The 26810-nt window shown below is 39.4% G+C and overlaps 1 protein-coding gene across 4 annotated transcripts; it reads left to right on the plus strand.

The window, feature by feature from the left end:
- The first annotated feature begins 539 nt into the window (after window positions 1–539).
- On the plus strand, window positions 540–26547 carry clip1a (CAP-GLY domain containing linker protein 1a). Of its 4 annotated transcripts, none has more exons than XM_054610257.1 (26): window positions 540–801; window positions 5671–5995; window positions 7610–8166; window positions 8574–8698; window positions 8811–9027; window positions 9121–9339; window positions 9440–9531; window positions 9856–9916; window positions 12522–12626; window positions 13941–14843; window positions 15014–15130; window positions 15505–15562; window positions 15645–15728; window positions 15863–16019; window positions 16181–16346; window positions 16553–16768; window positions 18022–20475; window positions 21369–21506; window positions 21602–21708; window positions 21897–22017; window positions 22110–22153; window positions 23052–23169; window positions 23658–23808; window positions 23950–24002; window positions 25222–25349; window positions 25455–26547. In XM_054610257.1, exons 2-26 carry the CDS (start codon window positions 5905–5907, stop codon window positions 25681–25683), a joined length of 6711 nt encoding a protein of 2236 aa, XP_054466232.1. In that variant the 5' UTR covers window positions 540–801; window positions 5671–5904; the 3' UTR covers window positions 25684–26547. The 4 variants fall into 4 exon arrangements, with proteins under 4 accessions (XP_054466232.1, XP_054466233.1, XP_054466234.1 ...); XM_054610258.1 differs by having other exon boundaries at window positions 9121–9318; XM_054610259.1 differs by lacking the exon at window positions 12522–12626.
- Window positions 26548–26810: the final 263 nt, after the last annotated feature.

A 26810-nucleotide genomic window follows, 5' to 3' on the forward strand; every position in this document is an offset into this window, starting at 1 on the left:
AGAAAAATAAATAAATAATAAACTGAAAATACAAGCTAAATACGAGCAAATTTTAGCTTTATGTGACATTGTTTGTTTGACAATATTACAACATTTAAATCACCCCAGTAAAAATAATTAAAATTAAAATTAAAAATTAAATTAAAATACAGTACGAGCAAATTTTAAGACAAAAATTACAACATTTAAATAAAAAAAAAAAAAAAATTAAAAAAAAATTAATTAAATAAACTGAAAATACAAGCTAAACACGAGCAAATTTTAGCTTTATGTGACATTGTTTGTTTGACAATATTACAGCATTTAAATCACCCCACAGTAAAAATAATTAAAATTAAAATTAAAATTAAAAATTAAATTAAATTAAAATACAAGCTAAATACGAGCAAATTTTAGCTTTATGTGACATTGTTTGTTTGACAATATTACAACATTTAAATCACCCCACAGTAAGAAAAAATAAAAATAAAAATAAAATACAAGCTAAATACGAGCACATGTTTAGCTTCACGTGACTCCCTTTGACTTCCTAACTCCAACAGTAAAGTTTGAGTGTCTGTGAACGGTGCTGCTCTCTCCGGGCTGAGGGAGTGATCCATCTCACTGAACATCTCGTCTCTGATCGTCACAAACTAACGTTGACGTCTCTCTCGCCCGTTGGACAGACAGCTCGTGCACTGTGCCGTGCGCGTGTCCGAGCAGTCTGAGTCCGACCACTAACTCGTCGCAGTTTTCCACTTAGCTCGCTAGCTGTGAGTTGTTTCCTGAGAAGAAGACGTGGGCTGTACGGGAACACGTCAGGTCAGTGTTAGCTACGCTCACGCCTCGTGTATTGCCGTAGACTTGCTCGTCCTTCCTGCTGCTGATAAACCAGGAGACCGACCTCCCGGTGGGAGTAGTTGGTCCAGTGTACGGGCTCCGGGGTGTCGGTTCAGCTAGCTAACCCGGCTAGCCCGCGTCTCGGTCCCGACCACCGGTTCGCCGTGTTGCTCGGGCCTCACTGCTAACGTCACTGAGCCACTAACTATATAGGACATCTTCCCGTGGTGGGAACACACCGGAGAGGTGACGGTACCGGCAACGAGCTGCTGATAACAAGATCCCTGTCCTGCAGTCTGTCTTTACAGGTGAACCGGGCTAATCTGATACGAGGTGTTGTGCTGACTCCCAACTTGTAGCAGCAGTGAGCCCTGCTGGAGTGAGGGGGACATAGTGGAGACACAGAGGAGACACAGAGGAGACATAGTGGAGACATAGTGGAGACATAGTGGAGACACAGAGGAGACATAGTGGAGACATAGTGGAGACATAGTGGAGACACAGAGGAGACATAGTGGAGACACAGTGGAGACACAGAGGAGACATAGTGGAGACATAGTGGAGGACATAGTGGAGACACAGAGGAGACATAGAGGAGACATAGTGGAGACACAGAGGAGACATAGTGGAGACACAGAGGAGACATAGAGGAGACACAGTGGAGGACATAGTGGAGACATAGTGGAGACACAGTGGAGACATAGTGGAGACATAGTGGAGACATAGTGGAGACACAGAGGAGACATAGTGGAGACACAGAGGAGACATAGTGGAGACACAGAGGAGACATAGTGGAGACACAGTGGAGACATAGTGGAGACACAGAGGAGACATAGTGGAGACATAGTGGAGAGGAGACATAGTGGAGACATAGTGGAGACACAGAGGAGACATAGTGGAGACACAGTGGAGACACATGGAGACATAGGAGACATAGTGGAGACACAGAGGAGAGTGGAGACACAGTGGAGACACAGTGGAGACACAGTGAGACATAGACACAGAGGAGACACAGAGGAGACATAGTGGAGACATAGTGGAGACATAGTGGAGACACAGAGGAGACATAGTGGAGACACAGAGTGGAGACATGGAGAGTGGAGACACACAGTGGAGACATAGTGGAGACACAGAGGAGACATAGTGGAGACATAGTGGAGGACATAGTGGAGACACAGAGGAGACATAGTGGAGACATAGTGGAGACACAGAGGAGACATAGTGGAGACATAGTGGAGACACAGAGGAGACATAGAGGAGACATAGTGGGAGACATAGTGGAGACATAGTGGAGACATAGTGGAGACACAGAGGAGACATAGTGGAGACACAGAGTGGACATAGGAGACACACAGAGGAGACACAGAGGAGACACATTGGAGACATAGAGGAGACACAGAGGAGACATAGTGTGGACTGTGCTTCAGTCGCTGTGAGGTGTTTGGGTCGGTGTGGCTGTTGCAGGTGTAAGACAGCACAAACAGGACATGGTCTGGTTTGATTCATGAGGTGAGTTGGTTTCTGCGGCATGTCTTGACAGGCGCTCACTCTCACCAGATGTGCCACCTCATCAACAGCTCTCCATCTGTTAGCTAGCGTTACTGAAAAAAAAGGTATGGAGGCCAGGCACGATGAGAGGCCACCACGCTGCCCAACCCTCACGATAACTCACTTAACAGCACAGATAACACTGCAGCAACTCCACAAGCTCAATAGTAGAGGCTCTGCTTTTGACAGTTTTGCGGTTTAAAGGCGCGACTAAGGCGTTCATAGTTAACATTAAGCCTTTTATTCAAAATGTAGTTTAACTTGTTTGGGCCGATTGACACGATTAAAGCTTTGATGGGTTACAGTCTCAGGATTTGCAAAGGCAATATCACTATAGACTGTAGTCTTTGTACTTCTCTAAATGCAGTTCTGGATATTTGAGAATGGCTAACATTGGTGAGGAAGTCAGTGGAAACCATTTTAAAGGATTTTGCCTTCACTTAATGTAACACTAAGTTTTAGTTGAAGAGGCTCTATTGGTTCTGGAAAGTCTGGATTTTACATTTGGGAAGTATTGGAAACCTTGACTACTTCACCATATATTTATTTATTCAGGTTTCAGTTATGCCTGTGCCCAACTGTAAGTGCCACGATATGTGTAGGATAGGGCAGTTAGGTTTTATGTCCGCCTGTTGAAAATGAGGGTTGTTAACTTGAAAACAGGTGAATCTGTCACAGACAACACCGGTCAGGATGCTTCGAGTTCTTTTCTGTACTCATGTCCTGTTAGTGCTTGTCTACACCTTCCTTTGTCAGTGCTAGTAGGGGCTTACACAATCATCCCAGCAGATGTTTCCTCTAAAAGTGAGAACCAGAGCTTGATTTGTCCTCGCGATGACAAAAGCAGGAGTGTTGGAGTGAGGCTTGCATCAGTGAATACACACTTCTGATGACGTTAAGGTGTACTAAGCAGCTACTGTTGTAGCTTTGGACCAATCATCCACAGTTGGACTTGCTATAAAAACATTCCAAGGAAATCTGTTTGTACATGGTTCAAAAATGTTGATGAATGATCAATTGCTAATATTAACCTACGGAAATAGCATTATGGAACGAAAACCCACTGGCTTGTGTAATCAGGGACACCCTCCCACCAGTTCACAAATACTCTTCTTCTGTCATTACCAACATGGAAATTGATTTTGTCTATGCAGTCATTTTGAGAAGTCTCAGTTCTGTTTTACAAGCTACCATTTAATAATTTCTATTTGTGTATTTACATCAGAAAACATGAGACGACAACACTTGGAATTTGGAGGTAGTTTAGATATAAACAAGTTTTATCTTTTTAATACATTATTACATCGTTTCCCTTAAACTTTTGCAAAACATTGGTATTTGGCTTTTTTCCTAGCTGCAGATTAAAGTGACTGTCAGAGGCAAAAGATTAACATTACTGTAGTGGGAAATTCTCCAGACTAAGTGGATCATTCTCAGCTGACTGCTTCAGTTCACCAGTCAGGGCTTAAACATCCTCCTGTTAATGCTCACACAAGTCGCAGTAAAGCCGGGTGTGTACAACTGAGGCATCATAATGCAGTTGGTTTTTAGACACGTCAGTCATATTCCACAGGTTTATGGGTCATTCATAGATATTGATCAAACTTTCTTAAATTGTTTCCCTTTTAGTTTTTGTGCAAAAATAAATTACCATAGATTTGGATGGTCAGACTATTCCTTCCCTCATGAACTCTTAAGCTATTGAAAAGCTTTCTGTCTCAGACCTCCTCTTGACCTGAGGGAACTAATCGGTATCATTCAAAGGCACAGTGGGAGAAAACTGGAATGCCGCATTAGAACTAGGTCACTGTATTCGGATGGCCAGTCTTTATTTCCCACTGAGAAATATCTAGGAGCGTGTGTGTGGCAGCGCGTATTCTCGATCCTTTTGCTGAACTTACATATTCTGCTCTGAAGCCCTTTCAGGAATGAAATGTATGTTTGTGTGTTTTTAAATTACCTTAACTTCCAAAGTACCCTCCTAGAGCATTCAAAACATTTTTGTGACTCTGCCCCATGATCCTGAAAGTGTTGGAAATCAGTGATCATGCTAATTGAGGAGAAGAATGACACCCTTTTTTCTTCACATTATCCAAGCCATTCATAAACTGTACTAACATGGCCTGTGGTAAAATCGGAGATAAGTAAAAACACTGCTTCAATGGACTGGCATGTAGTGTGAAACAGAAAATGATTCAGTTACAATTTGTTCGTCACTTTCCCTTTTTAGTCCCAAAAAATAAGCCCTCTGTTCTGACCCTAAAGCAAATTCCAAGTACAGAATTTACACAAATCCTGATATCTAAATCTAACCACATGGAATCCAATACAAAAGTTCAGTATTGGTAAATTCAGAATTTGTTTATCTTTGCTAACCAAACACTTTTTTTTTTGCCAAAGGTGAAGTTGTAAAATGTCGTCATCATAGTGGCCTGCTTGTAAACACACTGTATACACAATGCAGTAATTATTGAGTAATGTTGTTGACAAAGCAGCCCATCCTTGCTTTAGGTTTCTTGTGTGTAGTTTGTTTTTACAGATTGTGGTAGCTCCATCAAGCATTGAGAATTGAAAAGCTTTACAGTATTTTGTCAGTAGTTATTCTGGTTTGATTAAATTAATTCAGGCGATAGCGGTAAAAAAAACACAATGCAACACTGAGTAATATCGTAAAACTACTAACAACACAGGGACCATGTTTAAATAGTACATTCAGCCAATCAATTCTGTGGGGAGGTAATCGGACAAACAGGATAATCTGCTGCGGATGGTCGTCTTGTCTCCACAGTAATCCTGAGTTAGGAAAAGCTGCCAACCCGATTTACACAATTTCATACGCCAGAATTATAGATTGAGTAGGAGAGTGTTTTGGGTACTGCTTGTATTGTGGTCAAGGTCACTGCTGATGAGCTCTTCAGAAGTTTATGATGGCAGTCACATAGACTGCATATCGAGTGGCCTTTGACAGGGTATTTTTAGGTCATGACTCTGACGTGGTGTGTGCTGAGACGCTTGTTGTCATAACAGAAACAAAATGCCTCCATTTACAGAGCCCCACAAACAAGGTCAATGAGTGTGCCTTAAAGGCATATCTGTAGCTTTTTATTAGTTTACTATTTACATTAAATTATTTCCGTCAGTGCCACCAACAGCAGAGACAGGAAAAGTCAGCAAATGGTACTTTTGCCAAAATAACTCATTGATTGAAATAATAATTGAATTTATTGTTTATTCTTTGAGTCCTCAGTAAAAAAAGATTAAATGATTTATTTAAGTAATATTCCTTTTTTTTCTTCCAAACAGGGTCCCTTTTGTGAGCAGCACCTTTTCTCCCTACTCCCTTTTCCTAGTTTTTGTTTTGTTTCACATATTTACTTTTTTTGTTTTGTTTTATTTACATTTTTTTTAAATACATTTTTGGTGAGGAGAGGAAAACTTCACCATCACAGAGCTGCAACTTGTTGTTTTGATGGTCTGGGGTCAGTCTGTACCCTGCAACGGAAAGCCTTGTGGGTCTAACAGATCACAGGAGGAAACATGAGCACAGCCAAGCCCAGTGGGATCAAAGGGCCCAGCAAGATAGCAAGGCCACCTGGGACAGCAGCCCCCAAGACCAACCCCAGCACAGGTACAAATCTCCCCTTGTACAGCTTCTTCAACCTGTGGTGAACTTGTGGCAGGGCAGTGTTTGCCCTTGAGTGTTGTAAGGTCCATACTTGTGGTGCTGGGACATTGTGTATATTTTTTGCAATACCAACAGAAATGAATGTGAATGTGATATTATGTCAAATGTGTGTCACGCTTTCTCCATACTTGTTGGCAGACCTGTTCTACATTGTGCTTGGTCCTAGTTTAGGTCATAATAGACTTTAGCTTGTACACCTTGTAGCTTTTTTACAGTTTTTTATGGGTTCATGCAGTAGACTTCTTTTGCCAGGAGCTTCAGCCACAACAGTTATACAAGGCTGTCAATTTCATTGGATGGATAGAACTGATAATAACATACATTCACAAGCTATTCTATCTAAATTCCTAAGGACTATACAACAGAAGTCCCACCTTGAGATCTGCAGAACACACTTTTTTAATGTTGCATTAAATCACAATGTGAGAGCATAATAAAACATCCTAATAAACAGTGAGGTTGGGAACCTCAGATTTTCTAGATGCCAAGCTAAACATGTAGGTGTTGGGAGAAAAAAAATGTTATATCCAATGGAGACTGAGGTGTATCTAACAAATAAAGCTAAATATTCTGAGCTTTTGGCTTTTCAGACACTTGCTTAAATCACTAGTCTATACTTTTGCAGCCATCTGACAAAAGAAATGACATGAAAATGAAGACCTACATTTTGTGATCATGTATGATGTACAGTACCAGTCAAAAGTTTGGACACACCTTCTCATTCAATGTTTTTTCTTTCTTTATTTTTTTTTTCTACATTGTAGATTAATATTGAAGACATCCAAACTATGAAGGAACACATATGGAATTATGTGGTAAACAAACAAATGTTCAACAAACCAGAATATGTTTTATATTTTAGATTCTTCAAAGTAGTTGAATGAGAAGGTGTGTCCAAACTTTTGACTGGTACTGTATTACAAAGGAAAGTTATGGAAAGGTGATGAGCAAGAGTATTGAATAGTCACCTAACCTTAGGGGCAAACATTGTGCTTTGTACCATGTGAAACACTCTACACATCTTGGTCTATGGGTTGACAGTACTTTAACAGGCCCATTTTGACTCGGGAGCAATGAAATAAGAAGCCACATGATCCTTCTCAATTAATGCTAGGGAAACTCTGCACAGCCTAGTTCTAGTTTAGGTTTGCAGCGAAGGACTCAAAGTCTCATACGCGAGGCAAGTGACTATTTTGTGCAGTGGATTGTTTGGTTTTAAGGACATGTAGGATTTTATATCACAGATTTTATACCAACATCTTGCTAAATCAAAAGTAATAATTTGTTTTAGAATAGATTTAGCGTAGATTTCATTTGCCACAGCAGTATCATTGTCACTGCGGAATTACATTTTAAGACCCTGCTAATTGGAATTCACGTAGAAATGTTAACTTACTATGTGTAAGTAAACGCATCTAAACAGAGGAAAGATTAAAGGTGCATAGTATAATCTGTACTAATCACATGATATTGAAATGTTTTGCACTGCATTTGTGACATTTGTCTTTCCAGACAATGGATTTTTAAGACACCCTGTCTTCTTTCTTTAATTTTCAGCGGGAGCTAAAGTAAATGCGGCCGACAAATCAGCTGCCAGTGGAGGAGATGCCGAGGGTGCTGGGGAGAGCTTCGAGATAGGGGAGCGTGTATGGGTAAATGGGAATAAACCAGGCTACATACACTTTTTGGGAGATGCACAGTTTGCCCCAGGACAGTGGGCAGGGATTGTTCTAGATGAGGCGATTGGGAAGAACGATGGGTCAGTTGCAGGGGTGCGCTACTTCCAGTGTGATGCCCTGCGAGGAATATTCACCCGCCCATCCAAGTTGTCTCGCACAGAAGGGGAGGCTAATGGAACTCAGACGGCACCCCCCTCACGTGCTGCATCACCCACTCCTTCAGTTGGCAGCGTAGCCTCGCATACACCTGCCACAAAATCAACATTACCCTCAACTACCACGCCAACCAATAAGGCCTCCTCCGCTGCATCAGCTACGCCAGCTACACCATCCTCCAACCTCGCACGCACAAACAGTGAATCTGTCTCTAACCTCTCCGAAACTGGATCAGTCAAGAAGGGGGAACGGGAACTGAAGATGGGCGACCGAGTATTGGTAAAGTTTGTTACATTATCTAATAGAAACAAGATACCCATTTCTTCTCTTGATATCGCACCATATGACTAACAGAACCCTCCTCTTTTTAGTTAAATTTAAGAATTTAACACTTGACACACGTCAAAGCTAAAGGGAGTACTGGTACTGACACTGTTGAGTGAAGTCACCGTCTGTGTGCAGTCCTGGACATTTCATTGTGTTTAATATCATTTCTTTTCACATACTGACCATATATTGACCACAGTTTGGCCTCATTTTGTTCAAAGCTGGTACATGTTTGTTTCTGTTGCTTTGATGGAATTATCTCACTCAGGGTTTTACCAGGCAAAGCTGATTATTCTTTAGGCTTCTCTTATCTGTTGAGGAGATTAAATGTTTCCTAATATTTAGTGTTTTCTTCTCAGGTTGGTGGTACAAAGGCAGGAGTGGTACGTTTCCTTGGAGAAACTGATTTTGCTAAAGGCGAGTGGTGTGGTGTGGAATTGGATGAGCCCTTAGGAAAGAATGACGGGGCAGTGGCAGGCACAAGGTACAAAAGCCAATGGATCTGTAAATAACTAAAACAAAAGGTGTTTTACTCGTTAACCACATGTATAGTATGAGTTACATTATCATATTTGTATTCGGTTATGTGTCCCCAGATATTTTCAGTGCCAACCCAAGTATGGCTTATTTGCTCCAGTGCACAAAGTCACCCGCATTGGCTTCCCTTCCACCACGCCAGCCAAAGCAAAAACAACGGTTCGTAAGGTAGTGGCTACACCATCAGGGCTAAAGCGAAGCCCTAGTGCCTCTTCCATCAGCACCATGAGCTCTGTGGCATCATCTGTCAGCGCCAAGCCAAGCCGTACAGGCCTGGTGAGACATGGACACATTCAGTTTCATCCGTATATTTGATTTGCTGTGCTTACTTCCCCTGTCTGAGCTTGCTTGTATTCTGTCTCTCCATAGCTAACAGAGACATCATCCCGGTATAATCGCAAGATTTCAGGCACCACAGCCCTGCAGGAGGCGCTGAAGGAGAAGCAACAGCATATTGAGCAGCTTATGGCTGAGAGGGACATGGAGAGAGCTGAAGTTGCCAAGGCTACTGGCCATGTTGGAGAGATGGAGCAAGAGATTGGCCTGCTCAGAGAGGATCAGGAGCAGGTCAGCTCCCCAAGTGGTTCAGTAATAACACTCCTGTTGATCCTAAAGTACTCTGAGAATAAGAGTTGCCTGGTCATCTACATTATTGTGTTTATTTTTTTTATCAACCTTTCTGTTGAAGATGGAGAGCAAGATGGATCAGTTACGTGCCTTGGTAGGAGCTGCAGACAAAGACAAAGTCGAGCTGCTGAATCAGCTGGAGGAGGAGCGTAGGTAAGGATTCCCAGAGCTATCACCAGTCAAAAATATACAGTCACACATGACGGTATGTCAGCATCTATTGTTTCCATTTTATTCGGTCAGTTTATTGAAAAAGAAAATGAGGAAATGGCGGCTAAGATCGTAATGCTGTTATACTATTCAGTCTTATATATTATAATTGTATATTATATAAAGTCCTGAGGAAAGATATGTGCCTGAGTTGGTTTAACCTTGCTCTTCATTTTTGTTTACATTTATGTCATAGGTTGTTAGTTCTCCTGTTTTGTCGTAACAACAACAAAGCACCCGCAAGATTATTTTTTTTCTGTTGAACAGGAAGGTGGAGGACCTTCAGTTCCGCGTAGAGGAAGCTTGCATTACCAAAGGAGACCTGGAGGTAAATGCACAACACAAATCCACACCATTGCAACTAACACATTTCATTGAATTCTTGTTTGACAAAAAAACATTGATCAATTCAATAATATTAAATCTGACATTTATTTTTTTATTTTCATACAAAAGTAGAAGTTTTGTTCCACTGATCTTTTGTTTCTAAGTTGGAAGCAGCAGGTGCTCCAGTCAACCTGTGCCGTGGTTCCATATTAGGATCTTAGTTCACATATACCTTGCTCTATTTAAATTGATTTCAATTTTTTTTTAACACACATCAGTGTGTCTCCTTGTGTGGAAGTCCAATTCAATCTAAGGTTGACTTGTATCCGTTGTCACAGAGCTACAGTTGAGTGCAGAGAGAGCAGTTTCATTTCCCCTTGTTTATCTTAGCAATTGAAACGATCCATTCTGCAGTCTAAATAAGCGTGTTTGCATGAACAGTTTGATACTGGCTTCATCTTGCATTAGATGATGTGCTGTCAAATGCACCCAGTGGTGCAAGAAGGCTCCAACTTAGATGACAAGGCAGAAATAAATATATACTCAGGCCTGATATCCATGTGTTCACCAAACAAAAGGCATTGATATTGTTGTAGTAAGGTTAGCCTATTGAAAGACTAAATGTAGCATTAAATTGTTTGTAATATATTATATTTTGGAAATATAATGTGGTTAATTTTCAAAGCTAGGGGGATTGTTCCCAAAGGGTCAGATTTTTTGCTTGTTCCTTCACATAGTGTTGTGTGAAGGAATAATGTTAACATTTTAAATGTATAATGTTAAGGATTTGTTATTTATTCCACAGTGCTACACAGGGGACCATCTCAATTACCCTGAAGGCAACCACGCTCAAAATAGATGTTTAAATTGAGGGCTACAGGGTTAGACTATCCCTTTATCTTCTTTTAAAATTGTATACTAACAGTTTATTACTTACTCACAGCTGTTGCTATATTAAAAGCTTGAATGCAGCTTGAAAGACACCAACAAAACACACTTCTAATCGGCCAAACTCAAAAAAGCTTTGTTGACTTCAAGCTGTTGAAGGTGTAATTACTAATGTTGTGCTATAACCCTCGGTGCCTCCCTGTTCAGTGATGTGATGTTATTGCTTCTTCTTCCTTCTCTTCTTCGTCTTATATGTTGGTCCAGTGCTCAGCATGGAACCACTGGAAATGCTTCCTCGTCATTCCACTGCCCAGTCACAGAGCTGTATTTAGTTTGCCCTCTACAAATAAATGTAAATAACACTCAACTTAAAAATTCTAATATAATCTTTATACAAAGATAGATGTTCTAGGCTACATTATAGTTTGTACCTACTCCACATCCACGGACAATGAACAATGGGTGCATATATGTAAACTTACATTCAAAGTACCCAGAAAATGTACAGGGAGTCCTAAAATATATTTCTAATAGTTTGCTAGTTTCATAACCACATTCTTCTTGTCTCATTCATAACCTTTGTATGTGGTATATACTTACGTTAGTCAGCCATGACAATTGATTTGGTCGGATTGTGTCCATCAAACTCTTAATGTATGCCCTTGGTATAGGCTGTTGGCATAACATTTAATATTGATACTATTTCCCTTTTTGAAAATGAAACTTTAAGTCAATATATGCTGGGTAACAAGCAAGACAAGAATCACAAAATTGTGCCAAGAAATGTTTCTGTAAGTTGCCATAAAACCATAAGGCATAGCACACAATAACAAGAAGTCAAATGGGAACCTTTTCTGTTTCTTGAGCCCAACAGCCTTTGCGTTACTGATTGAATTCTCTTAAGTTGGTCACAAATCCTGCATGTGGTGGTATGATAACTGGTGGTTTCTATTACAATACTTACTCTATACATTGTGGAAGATGCCCTTATCACTAAAGAGAGAAAGCAGCGTGGTTATTGATAATGCTACAGGCTTAATGCTTTTACCAATATAAAATCAAGACATAATGTTGGTTTATTATTTAAATACAATCAATGCAGACATATGTCTTTAGGACTTTGTATTGTCAAATCAATATGACAATCCTACAACATTAGATATCTGTGTGTGATCTAATCCATTGAAGTATAGGGGTCAGGAAACAGCCATCACTGCTTTCTCTCCATGATGTGGTGAAGTCATTTTTACGAAATGTACTTGCTGGCTTGACACATTATAAGATTTTCAATGTATCATAACAATCAATGTGCTTCGGTCACCAGGTGTCAATTTTGCATGGTTACTTATAAACTGCCTTCATCAACATACCCATCCTGCATATTCATAACACATGGCCCCCTCTTTGGTCGCTTGTTTTGTATTTCCCACCATTCTTCCACAACATTCCCTGTGTGCAGCTGTTTATGGCACAGCCTGAAAGTTCTGCATGGGGTGTCTTCCCATTTTCAGTCATCATTCACTTCCAAACCCCCACCCAATACCCTTCCCCCAGTCTCCCAAATACTCATACACAAACACACACACACACCATCACCATTATCCTTGTCCAAACCCCTCCATCCTCTCTACTGTCCCACTCCCTCTCTGTCTGCATTGGGCTGGCATGTGATGGTGGCACTGGTGTGTTCTCTTCCTCTCCCCCTTGTTTACTAACAGACGCAGACCAGACTGGAGCATGTCCACATTAAGGAGCTTGAACAGAGCCTACTCTTTGAAAAGACCAAAGCTGAGAAACTCCAAAGAGAGTTAGAAGACACTAGGGTAATGAATTCTGCTCTGTAGTGTGCTGCGTTGGAGAGAGAGGGCCTGTGCCGGGGATAATGGCCAAAAGATTTCCACTGGGTACAGAAAGGTGCTGGGCAACAACTGGAGCATTGCTTTGTTTGAGCTTGCATATGTCAGGCTTCACACAAGAAAAATAATACTCCTGATTTTATAACATAAAATCAAATAATAAACTAATGCATATATTATGTTTAGTTAAATGCTCAAATCAGTCCATCCAGTGTAGAGTAAGATTGCAAATTTAGCACAACAATTTACTACAGAATAATTTTGTAACCATTTTTGAAGTCTTATCTTCCCTAAAATTTCAAATGATTGATTTCTGTTATTACTGTCAAAAATGAACCACATGCATCTTTCAGCTGTCTTGAGTGACGGCTCTAATATTTTTTACTATTTTCCAATCAGTTACCCAACCTGAACTCACTCTTGCTTAACTGGTATCACTGCTTAACCAGACAGACAAACTTCTCCCTGGTCCTCGCTAATCATTTTCTCGGTTATCCTATGTTCTACTTCCCCAGTCCTTCCCAGCATCCATTTGTCCTGCTTATTTGGTGTCCCTGCGTTTTGCTGGTCTAATACCTGCTCCACCTCCCAGACTATGCATCCTTGTGTTCCCCTACGGTATTATAGTCATTAGGGCATCAGGGAAAATGTATTTATTTAGTTTCAGGGCCATAGTTTCTACGGGTTCCCTTTCAACAATTATTTGATCAAGAAAAATGTTGATTAAATTATTCAATTAACCAAGCTATTAAATATTAGGTTGAAGCAGTAAAATGAACTTTGAGAACATTAGAATAAACACTGGATTTGGAAGATTGCTGGACTAATATACAAATAATAGGGAGATGTCAATACTTCCAAAGGGTTTTCTTACTTCATACCTCTCCTTAATCATGAGGTCAGTATTACCATGAATTCAGTGATTGAAATCGTTAGTGAAATTAATGTTGGAAAATGCCTTGCACACTATTATAGCGCCATACATGCTTTCAGTGTTCACTTCCATTATTTGGACCATACCGTTTGTAGCCACTAGAGGTCAGTATAACACCTTGTTTTTTAGATCAACGTTTTTCATGCCCTCCTCATTAAGCAAATTGGACAATTTCTCTGTCAGAAGCATTTTAATTTTGCTATTACCAAGCATGTTGTTGTCTATATTTTCAGTTTAACAATCCCTTTTGACATTTTTTCAGTAAAAGTAAAGTATGATCAAGTCTTTAACACACTTGTTAGTATATGTCAGACGCATCTTTGAATATAAGATTTCTGCTCTTAAAGGTTGCTACTGTGTCGGAAAGATCCCGCATTATGGACCTTGAGAAGGATCTTTCTCTGCGTGCAAGAGAGGTTACTGACCTGCAGCTGCGTCTTGGGACCCAACAAGGCTCTGAGGACTCTTCTCTTTCTCCCCTTCTGGAAGAGATAAACTCTCTGAGGGATCAGTTAGCGTCCCAAGAAGTTAAGCAGCAAGAAGAGCTAACAAAGTACAAGGAGAAGCTAGAAGCTCAAGAAAAGACCCACAGTGAGGCAGCTGCACAGCTCCAGGCTTCATCTGTAAAGCTCTCTGGTGACAACGAACAGTTGCAGATGCGTATAAGCCAGGCTGAGAAGGAGAATGCTGAACTTATTGAACAGTGGCGTTCCAAGTACGAAGCTGCCATTGCCTCTCACCAACAAGCCATTGAGGAGCTGAAGGTGTCCTTCAGCAAAGGCGCAGGTGCCCAGACAACAGAACTTATTGAAACCAAAAGTGCACTAGAGAGTCTGAAAATGGAGCACAAGTTGGCTCTAGAGGAGGCTGGAGCCAAACATGAGGCTGATGCTGCAGCTTTGACTCGGGAGATGCAGGCACTGAAGGCACAGCAGTTTTCTTTGATTGAGGACAAGGAGCGACTGGAGGATTCGCTACGGTCCAGCGTTGAAAAAGTAGAGGAGCAGCACCTTGTGGAGATGGAGGATGTTCTTGGAAAACTCCATAATGCTGAACTTCAGGTGAAGGAGCTTGAGGAGAAAGAATCAATGTTGGCACAACAGGCCCAAGACAAGGACCGAGAAACCAAAGAGCAGATTTCAGAAATGGTTGCTCTGCGCAGCCAAGTAGCACAAGCTAACCAGGAGCTTGTGACCCTGAAGAGTCAATTAGAGGTGGTTCAGAGTCAAGGGAACAACCAGGGTGCCAAGGTGGGTTCTTATTCACCTCCTGACCATTTTGATGTTTCATTCTCAGTGTTGTCTCATGTTTGAGCAAAGCGATGTATTTTTTTCTTCTGTTAGGTTAAGTTAATATGCCATTTCCAGACAATGCTTTTTGTCTTTTGTCCACTGTAATTTCTACTTGACGTGTGCTATAGGTCGGTGAATTGAGCTCACTGTTGGAAGGCCGACAGCAGGAAGTCCTCTCATTACAGCAGAGTCTGACCTCTGTACAGCAGGAGAAGGATGCCCTGGAACAGGAGCTTGGAGTTCTGGTGCGACTAAAACCTAATTTTGGATGTGGAAACAGTACCTTTTGATGTTGGGATTGAAGTCATTGTATTTTTCATGTTCAGTGCCCTTTAATGAACAAACTACCTTAATCATGTCTGGCTTTTCTCTACTGCAATCACTTGTTACTTATTGGCCAACATATACAAGTTACAGGTATCAGTAATGATCTTATATAAGCTAATATATCTGCTCATCTGACATATCAGCTGGTCTAATGAATAAACAAACAATTATTCAAATGCTGTACAAACTACACAAATCTTAATCCAACACCCCTGAAATTTTGATTTTGTAAATTTGTCTTTTGCAGAAAATTGTACACAAAAAATTGATGCAAAAATATTTTTCCCCACAGAAACAAAATTTAGCTGAAAGCACAGAGGAGCAGACTACATCATCAAACACTATGCAAGGTAAATGACAAGCAATTGTAAAATTTCAGATTATATTTAAAGGCTTCTAGAATCTAAAATGTAATCTTTTTTTCTTTTGCAGAAACACTTGAGAAGCTTCGTAAGAAGGAAGAGCAGTGCACATCGCTGACCACAGAATCAGAGTCTCTAAGAAGTCAACTTGCTGGTGAGAACATTAGAACTGTATTCATCTTGAATGTTTTGTAAAAAGTAATGTATCTAGTATGCTTCTTTCCCTTTTCTCGTCTAACCTTAGATAACCTCAGAACTTATGAACAAAGTTGTCTTGTCTTAACTCAGGGCTCGAGAGGAAAGTGAAGGCTGCTGATGAAAAGCTTGGGCAGCTCTCAAAGGACAAATGCAAGCTAGAAAATGATATTTCGGACATGATGAAGACATCTGGTGATAGTTCAGTACAGCTGACCAAAATGAATGAAGATCTCATACAGAAAGAAAGGTACCACGCTTCATTATGCCTTGCTCCTTTTTAACTTAATTTCGCCACAAAACATATTTTGTGGTACTTTGTTTGATTTCATGCTGTAGTCGATATGTTTTTCAGTTATCTAACCTGTCACTGAACATTCTCCCCACATATCATATTTTGTTGTCACTCAGGAGGCTTGAGGAGTTACAGAGTCACCTATCAGAGGAGAAGGAGAAGGTGGCGCACTTGAATGAACAACTCCAGCAGGAACAATCCCGCAAAGAGCAAGAGCTGATAGAGACCAGGGATACACATCAGTCTCAAATAAGTGGCCTCCAGGAGAAGATTGCCAACTTGGTAAGTATTGTTGGGCACGCAAAAATGTGTTTGTGTTTAAGAATTCATATGCAGACACTTCAAGTTTTATGGACATCAAAATACGTAATACCTTTTTTACTAAGCATTGAAAAATATTCCACCTTCACTTATGTGTATCCCTCTGTCACTGGATGCTTCAAAACAAGTAGGTCTTATTTATTGTCCTTCTAATATCCTGTTTCTAGGAGAAGACCGTTGAACAGGGTGAGACCCTGGTTGAGGAGTTCAAGGCCTCACAAGAGAAATCCATCACTCAGGTTTCAGAGCTTCATGTGAAGGAACTTGAGGTTCTGCAGAGTCAGGTTGACAAGTTGAAGCAGGAGCTCTCCTCCAACAAGGACAAAAACCTGGAGCTTGAGAAGTTGGTGTCTGAGCTGCAGCCATACAAGGAACAGGCTCAGGTAAGCACAAAGCCTCGAAGGAACAGACACATTAGTTTGATCAACGTGTTTTACATTTTCTGCAAGGAACTTGTTTCATGTTAAAAGGTATTTTATGTATTACTGATATTACTAATGTTCAGTTATTGAAAATCATCCTTTATGTAAATTTTTATTTACATAAAGGATTTTTGTCTATATTTAACATCAGTGATTAATGTACATTATCAACAACATTTCCACGCTTAATTACCGTCATACATATACATATATACACATACATTTGTGATGAGTTCCTCATTTCTCCCCAAACATAAATTCTAATAACCTCTTTCATATTCATTGTATTGTACAATGGGCCATATGCTTGTAGGGGTACACCTGATTAAAACTGTCTTTCATGTATTTTAAGACCATTTATTATTACTGGACAAGCCAAAAAAAATGCTTAATATACTTAACGAGTTGTGTTGTGGCTGCTAAATGGATATTTATGCACTGAGTAGGATTCAAGTTGAATCAGTTGTAGCATTTACATACTGTATGTAAATGTATGTACAGCTATTGATTTAAATGTTCTACTACTTTTGATATGTACCCCTGCTTGCATTGTTTATAAGCCTGATATTTCATTTCAGTAGAACATTTTCACTTTCTAACAAAAAGGTTCTTCTGTGTTTCTATATTATGGAAGGCAATTATTATTACATTGGCTGATACAGTATTTGTTTTCCCATCCTTTTTAAATTATGAACAAAACAAAACATTCAATGTACAATTATACACATAGAACTTTAAAAATCAAAATGAACAGGAATAGAAATTAAAGTTTAAAGCTTTAAAATGCCGCAAAAAATTGGTCAAAGGTAAAAATGAATTTAGATTCCAGTATATAATGTATATAGTTAATATTTATACAATTGATTTGAAAAGATTGGCCGATATCGGTATTGGTGCCTCCCTAGCCATCATCCACTCTTTGTTTTTATGCCGGTCAAATTGGTTGGCATCAGTTTAATTAATACATGTGTTAAAAGTAAGTAAGTGCTGAAGTGAAAATGTTCTGCCTTTTTATATTGCTGAAAACCATTGTGGTGTAAGCTGTGGTGTGATCTTTTGCCATTTTGATGCTCCTGCAGCTTAACCTTTCCAATTGCATATCACTTTGTTGGACATATCTGCTTGGTTTAGTTTTTTATTCATCTTACTTTTCCCTGTGTATATATATACATACATATTCCCCTCCTTTTTTTCTTTCAACTTTATTTTCCCAGTGTCTTTCTGCTGAGCTTGACTCCTACAAGCATGATGTTCAACATTTGACCAAAAAACTGGAAAAGCACAGTCTAGATCTGGAAAATACGTGTAAGGAAAGAGAAGATGTTAAGGTTGAGAAAGGCAAATTGGAGAAACAGCTTTCAGATGTGCAGACTAAGCTATCTGCCCTTGAGATTACACACCAGGAGCTTTCAGTCCAGAAAGAAGAACTGCTAATAACTAGAGATAAGCTTTCCAAAAATCTAGAGCATCTACTTGCCAACAACAAGTGCTCGGATGAAGAAAAGATTACATTGAACAAAGAGTTGGAGAAGCTCAAAGATCTTCTTCAGGATGTTCAGACTGAAAACAAGAACCTGAAGCATGCTGAAGGTGAACACCAGGCCCAGATTGAGGAGCTTCAAAGACAAAATGCAGAGAAGACTGACTATCTCCTAAAGTATCAGCAGGACATTCAGCAAATTGAGACTAAAAAGAAGCAACTACATGAGGATTATGAAAATGTCTGCAAAGAGAAGACCCGGATTGAAGATGACTTCAATGAAAGCAGGTCAAAGTTCACAAGTGAGAAGGAAAATCTAATTTTAGAGAGAGATTCTGCTAGAAATGCCAAAAAATCCATTGATGCTAAGAATACTGAGTTGCAGGCAAAACTTAAATCCTTAAACTTAGAAAAAGAAGATCTTACAATGAGGAACACCCAGCTGCAGGCCCTCACAGAAACACTGACAAAAGAAAAGGTGGAGATGTCTTCTGAAATCAGTGCTGCTTTGTTGGATAAAAAGAGCCTTGAGACAGTGAAGGAGGAGCTCCAGAATAAGCTCAGTATTGCCAAGAAAGATCTGGAGAACTCTGTCCGTGAATGTGAAGAACTTAAAGCCTCCAAAATGAGCCTTGCCCAGATGCTTGAAGAGTTCAAGACAAGCAGTCAGGTGACTGATTCTGATAGGCTTCACCTTCTACAGGAGAAAGAAGACTTACTTGCAATTCAAAGAAAAGTCTGTAATGAGAAGGAAGAGCTCCTCAGAGAGATACAAGAATTAAAGGAGAAGTTTCAAGTCTCAACAGAACAATTGTCAAAGTCCAACGAGAAGTTTAAAGAAGCATTATCATCTTTTGAGCAAGAGAAGCAAGCATTACGCCTTCAGAATTCAGAAATTGAGATGGCTTTACATGTTATACGCAAAGAAAAGATGAGCCTGGATTCAGCACTAGAGCAGCAGAAAATGGATTATGAGCGTTTGGCAGGGGAGATGGGAGAATTAGAAGAAAAGCACACCAAAACGACTTCTGAGAATAATGCTCTTTCTCTTGAGCGTGATAAGCTAGCAAGTGATATTAGAACAAATAAGGACCAGTTGGATAGTTACTCAAGAGCTAATGACATCTTTATTCAAGAGAAATCTCTTATAACAACAAAGCTTGAGGAAACCAAACGCCAAAAAGACGAAGTTGAAGCAGAGATGACCTCTTTGAAACGAGAGAAGGCTGACCTACAAAAGGAGCAGCAGAAACACACCATTGATGTTGAAGTTCTTGAAAAGGGCAACGCTGAACTTGTGCAAGAGCACAGTAAACTAAAAAGGGATTTTGAGAAGGCTAATTCAGAACTTGTTCAACAGGTTGATAACCTGACAAAAGATTGTCAGCGTTTGCAATCGTTGCAGACTGCGGCTGACAACAATGTACAGTCCCTGCAGAAAGAGAACCAAAGTCTGCTTCAGGAGATCCAGGAGTTAAAATGTCAGACGGAATCAATGTCAGGGGCCAAGCACCTTCTTGAAACCCAGTTACAGGCCGAGTCCAGTGATCGAAATAAAGTTTTATCTGACAAGGATGGTCTATCCAAACAAATTGAGGAGCTGCAGAGAACGTTGTCCAAAGTTACACAAGAAAATAAAGATATTTCTTCTAACCTTAAGAATGCTGATGAGCAAAAGAAGGCTTTTATGATGGATATGGACGATTTAAAGACTCAATTGAAGCAGCGAGAGCAAGAAACTAGTCAGTTGACAGAAGATAAAGGGCAGCTATTATCTAAGATAGAGGAAATAAACAAACAAATTACCTTCCTGACCACAGAGAAGGAAGACCTTATAGCTGAACATGGTAAATTGGAGCAGAACATTTCTTCTCTCCACACAAGCCAAGAAAAGTCGCTCGTAGAACGCTCAAAACTCCTTGGAGAGATAGAAAACTTGCACGCTACCCAGAAAGAACTAGAGGTCAATCTCAAGGGCCTAAAATCTGAAAAAGAACTTTTGGAAATGCAATGCAAGAATGCTGTCGCAGAGGTTTCGGCTTCTGCCGTTGTGAAAGAGGAGATTTCTTCGAGCATCTCAAATCTCACAGCTGAGAAGGGTGCCCTGCAGGTGGAGAGAGATGAAGCCACCCAGAAAGTCAGGCAGCTGGAGTCCCAACTAAAAAATGCCATTTCTAAGCAGCTTGAGGTATTCCTCCTCCAGTAGTAATCACTGACTCACATAACTTAGATCGGCTGGGGCTATGTCACCTTATCACTGCATGCTTGCTGGTTTGTCTCCCTTTCCTCTTTACTTTTTATTTGTGTGTCTAACTTTCATCTTCCATTTAATAACCGCTGTAAATTACCCTTAGCTCCCAGCCTTTGCCTGTGGGCTTATAACGTGATCTAATGTTAGGCAAATTCTTCCGGCTTACATAACTATGCAGATCTAAGGTGATCTTCATCACACTCACCATGTGATGTTGTTTCCTATTTCATTTCATTTGAGATATAGTTTTTAGAAATTATAGCCCCAATGATCTGCTTTACAATGTCATTCAATCTGATTTTTAAGGTTTTCAAGTACACGTAAAAAAAATAGTAAGAAAGAATGAGCTATGTTGAGATAAAGCAGCTTTCAGGGTTTATGGAAGATGAACTTCCTTACTTCACAGTACTACCACTTAAACAGTTTTTTTATTATCTGACCTGTTACACAAGTTAATGGGTTGTCAGTATCCGTTCTGAGGCCACAGGTTGTAGAGTATTTTAGAGTATATACTAATTATTATCCTGCTTAGTGATATTTTTATGTTGTTAATTCCCAACCAGAATTTGAACTTAAAGATGTAAATGAACTGACATTTGTTTACCTGATTTTTAAATCAGAAATTAATGCAGATTACTCATTAAGCATGCAATTAATTTATGAAATAATTTATGAAATAATTGGTTGAGGTCAAACAATCCATTATTAATGGATTCATCATATTTCTTATTTGGGTTGGTAGAGGTCATAAGGTGTTTATCTCAACCAACCATTTGCTGCTCTCAATTTTAAACCATTCTTAGCAAATTTCCTGCTCATACACCGTTTAGGCTACAGAGGCCTCTGGCAAGACTGCTGAGACCCTGGAACAGCTGACAAAGGAGAACGCTAGTTTGATGCAGGAGAAGAACAAAGCCCAATCTTCATTGGAAGAACTGCTGAGCTCCAAGCAGAAGATGGAGGCACAGGTAAGAGATGCTTGCTTACTTGTATGTGTAAGCTTTGAGAGATGTTTTGTGTAATTTAAAGTTCGGCAAATAAATATCTATCATTATTGTTTTAGCTGAAAACACTGAAGAAGAATATTTCCAAATATCAAGAAGATATGAATGTATGCAAAGAGCAGCTTTGCATAGAGACTCAGAGGACTGAGAGTCAGTCCCATGACATGTAAGTATATATCCTTTGTTTTGGCTGCTTGTAAAATAAAAATCTGTCAGATTTTAATTTGAGTAGTATTATGTCATTGATGGGTTATGTTAAATCTAGAGATATGAGAGCAGTTTCTACAAACTATTCTGTTGTCTATGTGAGATGTAAAAATTAGTCTGCTGATTTTAACATCTGTTTTTATATAGTGAGGAGCTTAAAGCAGCAGTTTCTGTAAAGACGCAGTCCCTGCAGATGCTGCAAGACGAGAACAACAAGCTGACGCTGGATATTGAAAACAATCACAAAGCCCTGAGTGATCTCGTGAAGGTACAACACTTTAAGTATCTTAAATAAACTTACTTTTATTTATTGATGGGCCAACCATGACTAGATTTAAAAGATATTTATTTTTCTCCTAGCTCAAGGATGAGCACTCAAAACTCAAAAAACAGTTGAAGCAAAGGTAAGAAAATGCACTATTTTGCGACTTGGGCAGTTTCTCAGATCTTTGCAAATTTCACCAATATTTTGAAAGCCTTTTGTCTAAGTTAAGACAAATGCTTTCACCTGTTTGACATATGCTAAAATGCAAGGCCTGTGTAATTAAGCAAATGGTATGTCATGCTGTTCTTTCCCTTCAAAGCCTGCCAAATAATGCCTTCAGGTACTTCACGCTTTTAGTACTATGTGATGTCGGTCATCATCATGTAATAGTACAAATATATGAACCACATATACATAAGCAGATAATTAGGAAAATGCAAGCCATGGTCACATTGTGTTTACTTTCAATTAATTTTCCCATCAAAAGAGGATTTGATGTCATATTTCTGACATAGCTAATGAGTAATATGTTTGGGCAAAGCTTTACTCTGACCTGCGAATCTGCTGGAGTTGACTGGAGATTGCACCGTAATGGGCAACATATGCTTGAAAATTGTCTGTCATACAGGCTTCAGTTGAAGTGAAAGGGAAACGGAGCAAACATTAGTGGTGTAATGTGACCATTCTTAAGGGCAAAGCACAATACATCCTTAGTCATTATACACTAAATGTAATTTAACCTACAGCCCCTTTTCATTTGCTTTCAATTTTTATATTTGCTTTGTCTACTGATTTTGCACGGCTTCTTTTTGTATTGTTTTTTGCCATTGTCCTCTGAATCTCCTTCTTTATTCAAATTTCAATATGATGTTTGTACTTCTTTTTCATATTTTCTTTGTCAGCTATCTTACCATTGTAACAAGTATACTAAATATTTTTACTGCCAGAGAAAAATGTCTCAATTTTCTTAGTCCCCTCTTATTTGTGAAGTGAAAAAATGTACCTCTGAGATTTAATTGATATTGTGTATTTGATAGTGACAGTACCTTGAAGGAGCAGTTTGACAAGGAGAAGGCAGTCCTCCAAAAGTCCATCCATCAAAGCAGTGCCTTAATATCAGAAAAAGAACAACAGGTGGAAAACCTGAGGAGTGAGGTGAGGATCAAATGCATGATGGAACACTTATTGTCAGCAGGTATGACAGCATGCAGGGACATCTCTTACACTGCACAGGATGTCACTTCTAGGTAAAAATGATTGCCCTGCTTTCATTTTCCATGTGCATGCTACAACATGGCTAACCTGAAAGGGCAACTTTGAAAATATTGCGCCAGAAAGCCCTGGTAGCAATGCAAACCTATTGACACATTTCTTATTGCAGGTTCAAAACATTGTTTATGCTGTTGTCTTCAATCCTGTTTTGAACTTAAAAATGTGAGAACTCTGTACTCTCAGGCCCTGACTTGTAGATGAAATGCTCAAATTGAATGTATGCTTGTATTGCTGTTGTTCTTAATAAACTCATTCAGTTGGTGACTTCACTTGTTGACATAACACAATGTTTTAGAGCAAAGGGTAAAAATGTAGTCAAGAAACGTATCATCTTTTTCAATATTGAATAGCCTTGGTTGTTTTCCTTTCAGCTGGTTGGACTGCGTGGGGAAAGTGACTCCGTTAAGACACTGCAAGGTAAAATTCAGGCCTTGGAGCGGGACAAGGCTAATCTACAGGACCGTGTTCAGAGTCTGGAGAAGGACCTGGCTGCAGGGCCTGACACCATCAACAAGTCCTCAGGTAATAGTGGGCTTAACTCATGACCACAGCTTATATTTCTGATGGCACTAAGGTCCATGCTCTGTAAGGTTATTTTCAAAGGAAAACAACATAACCTAGTCTTCTCGTACATTTCATTTATCTTTTACCTGTTGTTTTCAGGTGATGCAGTTTTGGACCAACTAAGGGAGGATAAGGAGACTTCTGAGAGTCAGGTGTGTATGCCTTTTCTCTCATCCTATGTTATACTAATCACAGGCCTGGTTAGATTGGGTGGTTTTGCCATTCAGTGTGAAGATGCTTCCTTACCCTGGCCCATGGAATTTTCTGGTTTGACAATTACTCAGTCTCATTTACATGTTCATCCTATTTGGGTCATACGGAAACAGTCTTGCTGAATGCTGTTTGTGAAATGACTGTGCTGCTTACCCAGGCATTTTCTAACAAATACTATCTTTGATGTAGCAGTAGACTCTGGATTTTACAGTTTGTTTAATCATGTAGCGGTTACAGTATAATGTTTTAGAGAGGTGAAATGGGTCTAAATGTATCAACATTTTCAGACATCATTTCAGCTCTTACAGCTGTGACTAACATGACTCAAGAATTGGTATTACTGTTGTTTTTGAGTATTTCACCAACAGTGGATTGATGATGGTCATCAGTATCAAAACCTCCAATTCTTTTTCATTTCCTGCCTCTATTTACTCTAAAATGTTATACTGTATCATCTGTGTCGGTGATTACTTGAATGTATTGTCTGGCAGTAGATGGGCCCTAATTTGAATCTCTTTTTTATAATTTTTTTATTCTCCCTCTCCTCTTTCTTAAACTCCAACTCATCTCCTCTGCCCTGTCTCTGATGTTGGCAATGCTACACCACCATCAGGCAGCGGTTTGTTAATGTTTTTCATCAGCTTCACTTGTGCATGTTTGTCTGTCACTGTCACTGTGGCTCTTGTGTTTCGTCCGGTGGATCACATTATAGTTGGTGTCAAAACTAAACGCCGTCTTCCAAAGACAAATTAAGCTTGATTTCTCAATACTTTTAGCATTAAATAAGCAAGCTAAATTGTCATAAATGTGTAGATTAAATCTGTTAAGGTTGACGTTTACTCAGTAAGACGCTCATCATCAGTGGGTATTTGACTGACTCTTCCTGTGACTCATTCCAAGCTTGGAGTTTTCTTTGACTGACAACTCACAGTGACAATTCATCGCCCTATTCGAGATTAGATTTATAATTCGGGGATGTGGTGGGTTAAGTTTCTATTATCTAAAATTATGTCATAGGATTGAGTCTGGGCACATAATACAATAAATAAATGTCACAGGGAGAACCTATATCACTTAAAAAATATATATTTTGTATGTATATAGATGGCCATTCATCAGGAGCAGCAATAATGCTACTGTTGTGTATCTTCTTTACAGATTGAGTTCTTAAATTCAGTCATCGTTGAGCTCCAGAGGAAAAATGAGGATCTTAAGGACAAATTGGAGACAATGGCAGCTGCTGCTCTGAATGGGAATAATCCAAGTGAGCTGGATAACTATGATAGGTAAGTCCCATTCATAGCAGACTTTCTCAGAGTTACAACTGTATAGCAGTACAACTCTTCCACAATCTTTTTAGTTACACACGGAGCTTTCTTTTTTCTCTGCAGCCATGACAAGGTACCCACGAAGAAGAAGCTTCCCCCAAGGCTGTTCTGTGACATATGCGACTGCTTCGACCTTCATGACACCGAGGACTGTCCCACCCAAATGCAGATGCCCGACTCTCCTCAGCACACCACCTACCACGGCAGTAAGGGCGAAGAACGGTCCTACTGCGACATCTGTGAGGTCTTTGGCCACAGGACCGAATCCTGTAATGATGACCAGACCTTTTAAGCCTTTTTCCACCCTTGTTCGCACAATCAATATATTTGCACATCTTGTTAGATTACGCTGTGGTTTTGGGATTCTGGTTTTTACGTGTGCATTGTGTGTGCTTGTTTTTGCAAAGCGTCTTCATTGTCCATACCAGTTCTTAAGCGCTCTTATGGGAGAATGGTCTCAGAATCTCTTCAGAGAAAAAGACAGACAGACATCATACAGAAAAATAATATTCAGCAACAATTTGTCATCATAAATGACTTTGAAGCAAAATGTTAGATATCCTTGGTTTGTGTGAGTGAGGAGATGCTGTAGGTGGATGCATCATTGTTGGAGAAGCTATGATCTTCTGATCATTTAATTTATCAATATCTTTACATTGTTTGCACAGCTTGTTGGGGAGTTACAAAGATAAAATAGTATCATGAAAATTGTTTATTTGAAACTGTAAATTACTTGATTGAAAAAAAATATCAGTTTGCGCAAAAAATTGGAGAGCTATAGTTTATTTTTTTATGCCTGGAGATACTATGTACTCTTTAAAGGTTTGATAGTATGAGTGTTATTTTGTGAATGGTAATCACAAGGGAGAGATTTTCTCACTGTTGTCAGGAGTGGAGCAGTAAGACCCACTGCTGTTTGGCTTTAACAGGAACTTTTTATGGTCTTCATGAAGGAACTGATGGACGATTGTTAAAGAAGCAGTGAAACCTAAAGCACTTCACACTTATTGTAACCCCTCAGTTCTAGTGAAACGGCCTTTGCAAAAAGTTTCTTTACAATTGAAAGATCTTTCTGTATGAAACAATGAAATACTTATGTATTTCTTTAAAAATGTTTTGAATATCTGTATAAAAATAAATGAAATTTATGTATAAATTTAAAAATCAAGCGTCTCTGTATTGACTGTTCAATTGAAAGTGCTTTGCAGGCTCTGTTTATGACTGCACATAGTAAGATTGTAATGTATTTTGAGCATGACAATGTGAATTCAAAAACTAAAGCTGTCTATCAGTTGAACTATGCTACAGGCTACATAAAGGCCGTCATGCGGCGGAAACAAATATAAAATATTTATCTCTACTATATATATTCATGAGTAATGAGGGAATGCAGGGAGGAAAGTGGTGTTTATTTTATTT

The sequence above is a fragment of the Anoplopoma fimbria genome, chromosome 13 (genome assembly GCF_027596085.1).
Source record: "Anoplopoma fimbria isolate UVic2021 breed Golden Eagle Sablefish chromosome 13, Afim_UVic_2022, whole genome shotgun sequence".
Lineage (NCBI taxonomy): Eukaryota > Metazoa > Chordata > Actinopteri > Perciformes > Anoplopomatidae > Anoplopoma > Anoplopoma fimbria.